The 13,835-nt window shown below is 43.6% G+C and overlaps 1 protein-coding gene across 5 annotated transcripts in view; it reads right to left on the bottom strand.

The window, feature by feature from the left end:
- The window catches only part of atp8b4 (ATPase phospholipid transporting 8B4), a 246,700-nt gene that overhangs the window by 84,692 nt on the left and 148,173 nt on the right, over positions 1-13,835 (bottom strand). For all 5 annotated transcript variants that reach the window (XM_043677403.1, XM_043677404.1, XM_043677405.1 and 2 more), the window contains one exon: positions 10,624-10,706. In XM_043677403.1, coding sequence (XP_043533338.1) covers positions 10,624-10,706 — 83 coding nt within the window. The remainder of the gene's footprint in view (positions 1-10,623; positions 10,707-13,835) is intronic.

The following is a 13,835-nucleotide window of genomic DNA, read 5'->3' as shown; positions in this document are numbered from 1 at the left end:
ACAGGTTCGCTGGATTGGCCACACCAAATTGCCCAAAGGGTCCAGGGCTGTGCAGGGTTAGCCATGAGCTTTGAAGGGGTTACGGGGTTAGGATAGGGGATTGAGTCTAGGTGGGATGCTCTTCGGAGGGTCAGTGTGGACTTGATGGGCCGAATGCTTCCGTATGGTAGGAATTCTGAGATTCTATTATCAATTTAAGCTGATTGGTAACACACCTCAGAGATGACACGAGGAAAAGATGAAAGGGAATTTGCAGATTTATGGGGAAAGCGAGGGGGAATGGGACCAGCTGAGATGCACTTGCCAGGACCAACACACCAGGGGGAATGGTCTCCCTCTGTATTGAACCCATTCTATGATTTTACATTTCCTCACCAGTAAAATGATGGAAGGTGTCATCTACAGTTCTATCAACCAGTACTTGCTCAGCATCACCTTGTTCACTGGTGCCCACTTTGAGTTCTGCCAGGGCCACTCAGCTCCCGACGTCGTTTTAGCCTTGATTTAAACATGGACAAAAAGAGCTGAATTCCAAAGATGAGGGAGAATGACAGCCCTTGACATCAAGGCAGCATTCAACTAAGTATGGCATCAAGGAGCCTCAGCAAAACTGGAATCAATGGGTATTGGGGGCAAACTACCTGCTAGTTGGAGTCATATCTGGCACATAGGAAGATGGTTGTGGTTATTAGGGGGTCAGTCATCTTTGTTTCAGGACACCCCTGCAGGAGTTCCTTAGGATAGTGTCGCAGGCCCAAACATCTTCAGCTGCTTCATCAATGACCATCCCCCCGTCATAAGGTCAGAAATGGGGATGTTTGCCAATAATTGCACAATGTTTAGCACCATTCACAACTCTTCAGGTATGAAGCAGTCCATATTCAAATGCAACAAGATCTTGGCAATATCCAGGCTTAGGCTGACAGGTGGCAAGTAACATTTGCCCCACACAAATGTCAATCTGTGGCCATCTTGAGTAAGAGATAATCTAACGACTGCCCCTTCACAACCAGTGGTGTTACCAGGATTGAATCTTCCACCAACATCCTGGGGATTACCATTGACCAAAATCTCAAGTGGACTTGCCCATAAACACAGTGCCTACAAGAGCCTGTCAGAGTCTAGGAATACTGCAGTGAATAATTCACCTCCTGACTCCCCAAAACCTGTCCATCACCCACAAGGCACAAGTCAGCAATGTGATGGAATACTCCCCACTTCCCTGGATGAGTGCAGCTCCAACAATAAACAAGAAGCTTGACATCATCCAGGACAAAGCAGTCCAATTGATTAACATCACATCCACAAACATTCACTCCTTCAACTATTGGTGTTCAGTAGCAGCAGAGTGCACTACTTACAAGGTGCACTGCCAAAATTCACCAAAGATCCTTAGATAATGCCTTCCAAACCACCTAGAAGGACAGGAGCAGCAGATACCTGGGAACACCACCTACAAGTTCACCTCCAAGCCACTCACCATCTTGACTTGGAAATATAACACCATCCCTTTAGTATCACTGGGTCAAAGCAATGGAATTCCCTCCCTAAGAGCATTGTGGGACAAACTACAGCATGTGGACTGCAGCAGTTCAAGAAGGCAGCTTAACATCACCTTCTCAAAGGCAACTAGGGATGGGCAATAAACTCTGGCCAGCCAATGATGCCCATGTCCCATGAGTAAATAAATAAATAAAAAGGTTCTCTTATAGTCCCATTATTATCCCATTTTTTTCTTGCCGCATTCGTCAGAGGCTGAGAGGTGACCTTATAGAGGTTTATAAAATCATGAGGGTCACGGATAGGATAAATAGACAAAGTCTTTTCCCTGTGGTGGGGGAGTCCAGAACTAGAGGGCATAGGTTTAGGGTGAGAGGGGAAAGATATAAAAGAGACCTAAGGGGCACCTTTTTCACACAGAAGGTGGTATATGCATGGAATGAGCTGCCAGAGGAATTGGCGGAGGCTGGTACAATAGCAACATTTAAAAAGGTATCTGGATGGGTGTTTGAATAGGAAGGGTTTGGAGGGATATGGACCAGGTGCAGGCAGGTGGGACTAAATTGGGTTGAGATATCTGGTCAGCATGGGCGAGTTGGACTGAAGGGTAGGTTTCCATGCTGTACATCTCTACGATTATGTGACTCTATTTAATCTCTTTCCGCATTTAATCTCTTTGGCCCTTTGCTCGGCACAGAACTAGCCTTTTTGTTCTTTTATCTCTGCCTTCTTTCTTCCCCTTACACTTGCTAGAAACCTGTTCATCTCCAATTTCTTGCAGTTCTGAGGAAACATCATCAAGCCCAAATTGTTGACCACTTTTCTCTCTCTCCACAGCCAGCTGAATATATTCAGCATTTTCAACAGCAGATGTGCTCAACGCTGTCCACGTAAACTGTGGAACTTTTGTTATTTCACCCTAAGTGGACTGCTGAGGGTTCCAACAATTTCAGACAGCCCACCAAGAGACCTTCCCTCATTGGCTGGTTGCTATATGGTAAAAGACAAAAGTAACTACAGCCTTTGGTTGGAACCTTCCACCTACTGGGCAGAAAAAAATGGTCATCCATCTGTACCCAAACAAAAACATTTCAAATGCTGATTTTTGAGACAGAAACAAGTGAGTGGTTAAACACACTCAAAGTTGGACCACAAATCCAACTCTGTCCACACCCTCTTGTGGCAAATAGTTTGTTCTTGTCTTACACAGATGAGTCACATTTACATGTCTGTGAAGCATTTAAGGGAGAGCATTTATTCTGTCTGTCTGCAAACATGCAAGTATTTGATTGATGGTTATGAGGCACAATATGGTTAGAAACATTATCCGAATTTTATGGTCTGTAATTTCTACATTCCTAGCTTTGGACCGGAAAGATTTCAGTTGCTTGCTTTGCCTTTCCAGATAAGCCCTACATTCCGAATTGATGACAACATCAAGGCTGACGCTCCAGGACAATGCTAAGTGCTGTGTTGTCAGACACCCTGTTTGTCTGATCTGATATTAAACAGAGGCCCTGTCTGTCCTCTCAGGATCCGATGGCACTGTTTCAATGAAGAGCACAGTAGATTTCTCTGGTGTCCTGATCAACATTATTCCTCAATTAAAATCACCAAAACAGGTTATCTGGCCATTGCTGCAGTGAGCCAAAGTGCTCTGTGCAATCTGACAGTCTCTACAGGCTTCAAAGATTCGTGAATGGCTCTTGGACACATAGAGGTTGTGAAAGGTGCCATATCTACCTTCAGCCTTTCCTTCTCTCTTGTCTGGATGCAATTTAGTTCTCAAGAGCTCTTTCTGATTTAAGTGTTCTGATCCTTCAGCAGGGCAATAGCATTGTTCATACAGCCTGCATTTATCTCTATTCCCAAAAGTGTCTTGAACAGAGTCTTTACAAGGAGGTCGGGACAGGATATCCATCTCAATTATTCCATTTCTCTGGACACCTGCTTACGTGTTACAAGATTCACAGAAAGTTACAAGAATGAATACATGTCCTAAATGGCAGATCAGCCAAGCCAGATTGTCAAAACTAACGTTACATCTTTGGAACAATCTTTTGCATGAGTGTTATGGAAGGGAATGATCAATAGAACATTCTAACCATGATAACAACTAAATTAGAAAATGTCCTTCAGTGTTTTCAGCAGCTTAGACTATTCAGAACAAAATTTGTCCATTGTGCTGGTGTAATATTAAAGCACAACACAAGTGTTTTTCAAAACACATATGAATACTGTGTGTAGTTTCGATCTCCTTATTTAAGGAAGATATAAATCACACTGGAGGAGATTCAGAGCAGATTTGCTCAATTTGCAAAGAGCCGGAATCTTATCAGGAAAGTACGGACAGGCTGGAATGTTTTGCACTTGAGTTTAGAAGTGTCTGGGGTGATTTGATTGATGTTTGTAAGATCCTGAATGGTCTTGAATACATAGATGTGCAGAGGATGTTTCCTCTTGTGGGTGAATCCAGAACAAGGGTCAACTGGTTTACAATCAGGGGGCCAGCCTCTCAGGATAGAGATGAGGGAATTTTTTTTCCCCCCCCCAGAGGGACGAGTGACTTTGGAACTCTCTGCCTCAGGAAGAGGTGAAGGTGGAGTCGTTGAATATTTTGAAGGCAGAGGTAGATTGATACTCTTTCGGCAGCAGAATCTAAGGTTATCGCAGACTGGTGAATGGCAATGTGGAGCTTGGAACAAAAATGGGCCAACCATGATTTTGTTGAACATCATGAGGGGCATCCATAGGGGAAACAGCCAAGGTCTTTTTCCCGGGGTGGGGGGGGGGGGGGGAAGAGTGCAAAATTAGACGGCATAGGTTTAGGGCGAGTGGGGAAAGATTCAAAAGGGACCTGAGGGGCAACTTTTTCATGCAGAGGGTGGCGCATGTATGGAATGAGCTGCCAGAGAAAGTGGTAGAGTAGAGTAGAATTGCAACATTTAAAAGGCATCTGGATGGGTATATGAATAGGAAGGGTTTAGAGGGGTATGAGCCAAATGCTGACAAATGGGACTAGGTTAATTTAGGATAGCTGGTTGGCATAGATGACTCGGGCCAAAGGGGTCTGTTTCTTTGCTGTACAACTCTATGGCTCTGTAACAGCAGAACAATTTTCAAGGATTGGATAGCCCATTTCTGCCTCTAATTCGTATGTTTACATGGAATATTTGCAGTGAGTGAGCCCAGTGTGGAGGCAACGTGGGCCCAGTGCAGACTCGCAGCAGTCGGTGAGTGATCCCAGTGCTTCTGCACCGACTCCTGTACTCAATGCTCTGACCAATGAAGGAAAGCATACCAAACGTCTTCCTCACTATCCTATCTACCTGCGACTCAATTTTCAAGGAGCTATGAACTGCATTCCGAGGTTTCTTTGTTCAGCCACACTTCTCAGGACCTTACCATTAAGTGTATAAGTCCTGCCCTGATTTGCCTTTCCAAAATGCAGCACCTCATATTTATCTAAATTAAACTCCATCTGCCAATCCTCAGCCCATTGGCCCATCTTATCAAGATCCCGTTGTAATCCAAGGTAACCTTCTTTGCTGTCCATTACACCTTCAATTTTGGTGTCATCTGCAAACTTACTAACTATACCTCTTATGCTCACATCCAAATCATTTATATAGTTTAGGGTGGCAAGGTGACTCAGCAGCTAGCACCGCTGCCTCACAGCCACGGGGACCCAAGTTCGATTCCAGCCTCGGGCAACTGTCTGTGTGGAGTTTGCACACTCTCCCAGAGTCTGCGTGGGTCAGTCCTCACATATGCAGATTAGTTGAATTGGCAATGCTAAATTGCCCATAGTTTTCAGGGATGTGTAGGTTAGGTGCATTAGATATGGGAAATGTAGAGTAATAGGGTAGGGGAATGGGTCTGGGTGGGATACTCTTCGGAGGGTCAGTGTGGACTTGTTGGGCCAAATGGCTTGTTTCCACAGTGAAGGGAATCTATGATTCATGTCCACTGTGATGGAGGCAGGTTTGGGTTCCTGGCAGCATCTATGTCCAGCGCAGATTCATGGAGGCAGCGGCAGAAGCGAGTTTGTGCCCTGTACGAGACCCAGAGGCATTGGCAGCATGGACAAGGTGGGCCCAAAAAACAATGGCTGCAGATGCTGGAAACCAGATTCTGGATTAGTGGTGCTGGAAAAGCGCAGCAGTTCAGGCAGCATCCGAGGAGCAGTAAAATCGATGTTTCGGGCAAAAGCCTTTCAATCAGGCATATCTGATAAAGGGCTTTTGCCTGAAATGTCGATTGTACTGCTCCTCGGATGCTGCCTGAACTGCTGTGCTTTTCCAGCACCACTAATCCAGCAGTCCTGGCAATGGTGGAGTCAAGTTTGGACCAGGGCAGTTCCCAGTGCCATCGGTGGTGGCTGCATTGGTGAGGTCTAGCGAGGACTCCTAGTGGTGGAGCTGAAAAATGGCGACACTTGCTCCAGTGAGAGTGGCACAGTGAAGGGGACTTGTAACTAGCCACCAGGTACAAGGTGGAGCACTGGACAAGGAGGACAGTAAAGCTGAACACTGTTCTTTTATTTTTCTGTCTTTGTGTTCTATGTTTTAGTTTATTTTGGAGAGTGGCAACACTGTACAACACTGAACTGTCTATCTTCCTTCCCACCTCTCCACACCACCCTCCCCACTGACCTATCACAGTTACCCCCCACTTGCATCCACCTATCACCTTCCCAGTTCCTTTCCCCCCAGACCCACCCTCACCTCGCTATTTATATCTCCACCCCTTGCCCCCCACATTCCTGATGAAGGGCTTATGCCCAAAACGTCAACTCTCCTACTCCTCAGATGCTGCCTGACCTGCTGTGTTTTTCCAGCGCCACATTTTTCAACTCTAACAAAATACATGTGACAAATAACTATTAATGATAATATGTATTCTTCCAGAAAATCAATCATCAGTAATTTAAAAAACCCTAAAATTAAGCACTTTCTGTTCATGAAGTCTAATGAACAAAAAACTTGGGTGTGTGTGTGTGTGAGAGAGAGTGAGAGAGAGTGAGAGAGAGTGAGTGAGAGAGTGAGAGAGTGAGAGTGTGTGTGTATATGCAAACAGAGTTAGGTATCCATCAAAATCTACCCATGAATAACTTATTTTCCAAGTATTAGGTTCAGCCTAGATGTGGCAGAAATTCATTAAATAAAGATGGATGTTTGCTACATTGAACAGCCTGCTCACAAACACCCATCCCCAGGATTTGCAGTTTTCAAAGCTCCTTTTCCCTCCAATTTCATTGAGCATCATTAATTATAGGGAAAATGCCTTTTCTATTGCATAGGGAGTTTTGGTTCACTTGATTTTCGAGTTAAAAATTCACTGCATAGCTCATGAAGCAACCATCTCAATCATCTTTATAATTACGTTGAATGTACACGAAAGGAGAATACATTTGCTTTCTGTTTTAGTTTTGAACAGTGTGAGCTTCTCTTCAGAGAGACTTCTCCTATTCATGTACAAATCAAAATTAGATTTTTGTGCCAACAATGCTGACGTTAAACTCAAGTATTCTTGAGCCAGGATTACTGTCAAATCCTTCTTAATTAACTTTTGTAGGGAATGGAGCTAACTATGTCTGCCTGTTATCTGTTTTTATTGTTAATTTTATTCAGTCTACTTATATACTGGAGTTTTCACTCTGGGAGTAATTGCACAAACCATCTCTTCACTCGTAAGGATAAGGATTGTAACCTGACACATTGTGGATAGGAATAGTGGACAGCAGGACCCCAGCATAATTTATTGTGCTTGGAGGCTGAAGCTTGAGATTAATTAGATATGCAGGACAATATCCTGGCTACTCAGCGTGAACTCAAATGTTAAGAGAGAAATTGAATATGCTGCTGAAGCCATTTTAAAGGATACAGCAACAAAGTAGGTTTCACTTGCTGAGCAGCTTGCCAGAAGCTAATTTGTCTTTTGGGATTAGTTTCAGTACAAATCTCAGCCATTCAAAGCCAGTGACCCAGGTAATTGCAATGGTAATCAGGTTAAGGGTCAATAGTCAAGAGAAGAACTTAAAATATTTCATACTTGATGAATCTTCACATTCCTATGCGGAAATCTGCAATTAGAGTCTGCAAATATCAAAAATACAATTGGTTGACCACAGACTAAGAGGAAATCCGAGCAAAATGGCAAACAATCCTAAAAGTCTGCAAGAATGACAAATCACAGACAAACTCAACATTATTCCATTTTAATGATGTAAAGACTTTTAATCAGTTGAAATCATTTGTTTGCATTCACACATCACAACAGAAGCCTTAAAATTGTTTGGGTTCTGATCTTATTGGCTATTGTCACAAATTAGGAACAACAGCAGGCCATTTGGCCCCTCAGACCTGCTCCTTCATCCCACAAGATGGTGGCTGTTGTGATTGTGGCCACAATGCACTTCCCTAGCTAACACTGATAACCTTTGACCACCGCCCCCCACCCCGTTTATCAAGAATCTATCTGCCTCAACTTTGAAAATATTCAATGACTCTGGTACCACCAATTTGAAGAGAGTTCACAGATTTGTGACCTTCTGAAAAAAGAAATATTCCCCATATCTTCCCTAAGGGGTGACACTTTGTTTTTAAACTGTATCCCCTTGTTCTAATCTCTCCTCCAAGAGGAAGCCTTCCACTCTATTAAATCCCCTTAGCATTTTATATATTTGACAAGATCACCTTTCATTCATCTAAACTCCAATGGAGAAGAAAGTGAGGACTCCAGAGCCTGTAAAGTCAGAGTTGAAAAGGGTGGCGCTAGAAAAGCACAGCAGGTCTGGCAGCATCCGAGCAGCAGGAGGGTTGAATTTTTGGGCATAAACCCTTCATTCCTGATAAAGAGCTTATTTTTGACCCTAAACTCCAGTGTCCAACTTTCCTCTTAAGAGATTCTCTTTATCTCAAAAATGAGTCAAGTGAATCTCCTCTGAACTGTTTCTAATACAATTGCTTCCCTATTCTTAAATTAAAGGGAACAAAACTGGATGCATTGCTCCAGATATCATCTTGCTAATGTCCTGTCAAATTGGAGTAATGTATCCTGACTTTTGTAGTCCGTATTTGAATTGTGGCCCCCACTCAGTAAAAGTGCTGAACCCCACCATCTTCACCTGATTCACTACAGACATTCTGTCCAACCTTAGAAACAGGGATGTTCATTGATAATTACACAATATTAAGTAGCATTCATCTCAGCTCAGATCCTGAAGCAGTCTGTGCCAGCATGCAGCAAGACCTGGACAACATTCACATCTGGGATGTCACATGTTTGTTTTAACTGCCAAGTGATGACCATCTCCAAAGGAGAGAGAACCTGACATGTTCAAAAACATTACTATTTGCTGAATTCCCCAGCAGCAATATCCCAGGATATGGCTTCCCAAACTATGGGTCAATCTTCAGTTGAGATTCTGAAGTTGCAAGCTCTGAGACAGCAGGGCTTCCGATGCCATCTCCACCTTCCTCCAACACTCGTAAAATAATACCTTTTCTCCCTGCAGACCCACAGTTACGTAGTTCTCCCTGTCGGGTTATTTAAACTTTCAGGTTTGCAATGGGGTTACGTTGGAAAAAAGATTGGGAAGCTCTGTCCTAGGGATTACTATTGAGTAAGAGACTATAAATCAGCCATGTAAATATTGTGGTTACCAATATTTACATGGCTGGTTTACAGGGTGGCACGACGGCTCTGTGGTTAGCACTACTGCCTCACAGCGCCAGGGTCCCAGGTTCGATTCCAGCCTTGGGTGACTGTGTGGAGTTTGCACACTCTCCGGTTTCCTCCCACAGTCCAAAGATCTGTGGTTAGCACTACTGCCTCACAGCGCCAGGGTCCCAGGTTCGATTCCAGCCTTGGGTGACTGTCTGTGTGGAGTTTGCACACTCTCCGGTTTCCTCCCACAGTCCAAAGATGTGAATTGGCCATGCTAAATTGCCCATAGTGTTAGGTGCATTAGTCAGACGGAAATGGCTCTGGGTCTGGGTGGGTTACTCTTCGGAGGGTCGGTGTGGACTGGTTGGGCTGGAGGGCCTGTTTCCACATTGTAGAGAATCTAATCTAATCAGAACAGGGTCAGATTCTAAAATGAGTGACTGACCTCCTGACTCCCTATGACCTGGATAGGCTCACTCTCTGCTGAGCCCCAGTCTGGGCTTTGATGGATGACTGGTTCAGTCAGAAGCTTGACAGGTCAAAGCCACCTACTTGAATGGAGCCCCATTCAGTTCCCCCTCAATTAGACACTAACTTCACCCAAACACCAGCACATTAAGACTCACTGTGACTATGGCTGCATTTGTACCATGTGCAGAATATGCTACAGAAACGTACCCAGCCTTTTTTTGACAATATCTCCAACCTGTTACTTCCACCATCTAGAAGGACAAGGGCAGCAAATGCATGGGAACACCAACATCTGCAAAAATCCTCCAAGCTACGCACACCATCCAGGCTTGGAATTATAATCCCGGTTTCTTCAGTGTCACTGGATCAAAATCCTGGAACTCCCTACGTGTGTACCTAAACCCCATGCGCTGCAGCGATTCAAGAAGCCAGCTCACCATGGGTCTTCTGAAGGGCAACTAGGGATGGGCAATAAATGCTGACCTCGCCAGGGAATGGTCACCTTTCACAAAAATTACATTAAAAAATGTACTTAAAAACAAGGAAATTGAAATGAGATGCAAAGCATGAAACTGACATGATGAATGTAATCTTCAGTATCACCTCCCCCATTCATTTACAGTGTAATTTCCATGCCTGAAACCTGAAACACACATACACATTTGGCAGATTTTGTGTGGGAGCATAATGATGTTGTCGCTGATTTAATGATTTAAATGCACACTGTTCAAGTGGCAAGTATCAGCATGGAAAAGATTGGTGTATGAACTTGGTGTGTTATAGCAGACCGTAGAAAACAATGCTGTTCATTTTCTGCGTTGAAACTGAATAAATTTGGCGGTGCCATTTCTGATTTCCAAGCCACCCTTATTCCCTGGGACTGACTTCATGGAACTCTCCTGGTGTTGGAACCCCCTCCCATTTGAATGCCATTCCCTGGTGACTTTACTTAATGAAACTAGTAGAAGAAATTAAACTCACCATTAAATTCTGCCAACCTACACATATCTGCACCAAGCTCTGAAGTTACGGGCAGTGCTTGTCGAACTTTCAAGTTGGTTTCTCTGTTAGAAGAAGTCAGAAGAATATAGTGTTGTCATCACACACAAAACATTCACAGGAACACTTATATAGGTTTCAATGTTTTAATAACTCAGGTAAAAATGCTGCAAATAATTCATATTTCTAATAAATGGAGTCTTGAAGAAGTGATGTGCACCATACATGTCAAATTCCATCTTATAATTAGTTTCTTCCAAACAATGAAGCAAATTTGTTGCTTTCAAATTAAGCATTTCTAAAGACGGATTACAACTGTGAACACATGGACGTTATTCCTCACCCAGCATGTAGCTGGTGATATTTATAGATACTTTCTAATCAACCAGTTCGGAAAGTGTTATTACACACCTCTGAAGCAGGTGGGACTTGAACCCAGGCCTCCTGGCTCAGAGGTAGGGACAATACCACCGTACAACCAGAATTTAGTACAAAACATCTTGGTCTTTGAAGGGTTAGAATTACTATAAGAAAGCTACATTCTACACATCTTACATAACACTGCCCCATAATCGTCATCCTCAATCAATATTTACACAGTAAAAAAATACTTTAAACTGCATTGATCCGGTGGCTCACTCTTGCCCTGAGTCAGAGGTTGTGAGTTCAAGACCCTCGTCAGTGTCTTGGGCACAGAAACCAAGCCTGACACTTTAGTAGAGATCACATTAAACTGAGGATCTCTCTGCCCTTTGTAATGCAGTAAAACAACAACTTATTTTCATATTGTGCCTATGGCATGATGAAACTATGGAGACAAGCCAGTGGTTATAATTAAAGGAGGGAAGCTGGTGCAGAGTATCTTAGGGCTCAAGGAGATGGCAGAGATAAGGAGGGGTAAGGCCATGGAGGAATTTACAAAAACGGAGCTGCTTGAATGGGAGTCAATGAGATGAGCAAGTTCAGGAGTGACAGGTGAAGGGGGCTTGCTGCAGGTTCAGACACAGTCTGAATGTTTGAATGACCTCAAGTTTAGGTAAGATATAACGTGGGAAATAATTGAATCTCGGAGGCAACAAAGACATGAATGAGGGTTGCTCAGTTGAGTTATGACAGGTTTGGAGCTGGGTGGTCTAACTGAAGGTGAAAATAGACAGTTGCTTACTGGAACGTGAGGACTGAAGTTCACCTTGAGATCAAATGTGACTGTTTTACAAACACTAGACTTCAGAAGATGGTTATGTTTGAATTGTCTCCTTTAATTTAAGGTAAAATGGAGTCATGTGGAAAGCAGAATGTGACCTCATCCTAAATCTTTCCAGAGGCAAACCTGTGTGATCTGCTTGATGTGGAGGCAGAAACTCAAATCAAATTTTATTCCATGTTAGATGCGGATTTTAAAATCTGACACAAGGTGGTGGTAGTTGGTCCTGCTGCTGCCGAAACTTTAAAGAGCCAAGAGATTTGTGAAAAGAGGTTCCATAACAGATGCTGCTGTGCCATACAGGAGAAAAAAGGGTTTCTTTTGCATTAACTACCAGAGCGTTGGTGAAGACAATTCCCAATTCAAAGAAACAAACATAATGAAGAGTTACAGCCACAAAATTACTACAACTAGAATCAGAGTGTGGAAACAGGCTATTTGGCCCACTGAGTTGCACCAACCCTCCAAAGAGCATCCCACCCAGACCCTGCCACTGTTCCCTGTAACCCTGCATTTCTCATGGCTAATCCGCCTAGTCTGTGCATCTCTGGACACTTGAAGGCAATTTAGCATGGCCAATCTACCTAACCTGCACATCTTTGGAATGTGGGAGGAAACCCATGCAGGCATGGGGTGAACATGCAAATTCCACAGAGGCAGTACCCAAAGCTGGAATCAAACCCAGGCTCCTGGCACTGTGAGGTAACAGTGCTATCCACCGAGCCCTGTGACACCCTTGAAATCCATTTGAGAGCTCATCCAAAAGATTGAATGGAAAATCTTTGTTTAAAAGGTACTGGAGATTCACTCCAGTGGGACAGTGTAAGAGGATTCTAATAAAGCTGGGAGGAGTTAGGGACTTTAAACCGAAGACCATATTTCTGCCGAAAGTCCAGCGAAAAGTATAAATATCACGTGAGGATTTTGGTTCTGTTAATTGGGGCAGCACAGTGGCTCAGTGGTTAGCACTGCTGCCTCACAGCACCAGGGTCCCAGGTTCGATTCCAGCCTCGGGCAACACTCTGTGTGTGGAGTTTACACATTCTCCCTGCGTCTGTGTGGGCTTCCTCCGGGTGCTCCGGTTTCCTCCCACAGTCCAAAGCTGTACAGGTTAGGTGAATTGAACATGCTAAATTGCCCATAGTGCTAAGTGCATTGGTCAGAGGGAAATGGGTTGGGGTGGGTTACTCTTCGGAGGTCGGTGTGGACTGTTTGGGCCGAAGGGCCTGTTTCCACACTGTAGGGAATCTAATCTAATAGGGTATTAGAGAGTACCTGCTTTATTGTTTACTTTGTTCGTTACCTGTTAAGTAATGTCTAGCTATTGTTATTTTTGTTTCAGTAAACATTGCAAAATGTGGAATATTGTTATGAAATCCTTTGCTTCATATTGCTTTTAAATTCATATCACTTCCTAAAAGTTATTGGTCTCCATGGATTGCAACAATGACACGAAAGATTGCAAAGAGACCAGCTTAATATCTCAGACTGTTGCCAGGATGAGAGATGGTGTCAGCACCTAAGAAACAGAGTTTGGAATGAGGATCGAAAACAATGACTCCAGACTTCCTAGTATTTAACCCGAGAACATTTCTGCTCATATGGGACTCAATGCTGGACAAGTAGTCTGATAGCAACAATGGAGGTGACAAAAGAGGTGGTAGTGAGAACGAGCACACTTAACAATTTTGTATTGGAGCAGCCTAATACTCAACTTTCAGCCCTCAAACAACATCCACTAACACTGTGCTGTTTCTGGGAACCTGCAGTGCACAGCTATACTTCTTACACTTATACACTTCAGAGGTATTTTATTAGCCTGAGGACATTAGAGATGCTATATAAATACAGTCTCTGTCATCGTTTCCCTATTAATGCTCAGATTTGTGACTTGTTTTGACGTTTAAGTGATCTAACTCTGTTGAAACAGTGAAAGCAATTTTCAAATGGTGATTGCAACAACCAGTTACAGTCACTAGGTGGCTCCACT

Source organism: Chiloscyllium plagiosum, chromosome 36 (assembly GCF_004010195.1).
Source record: "Chiloscyllium plagiosum isolate BGI_BamShark_2017 chromosome 36, ASM401019v2, whole genome shotgun sequence".
NCBI lineage: Eukaryota > Metazoa > Chordata > Chondrichthyes > Orectolobiformes > Hemiscylliidae > Chiloscyllium > Chiloscyllium plagiosum.
Note: the sequence above shows the minus strand (reverse complement) of the source record. Positions and strands in the feature narration are given on the sequence as shown.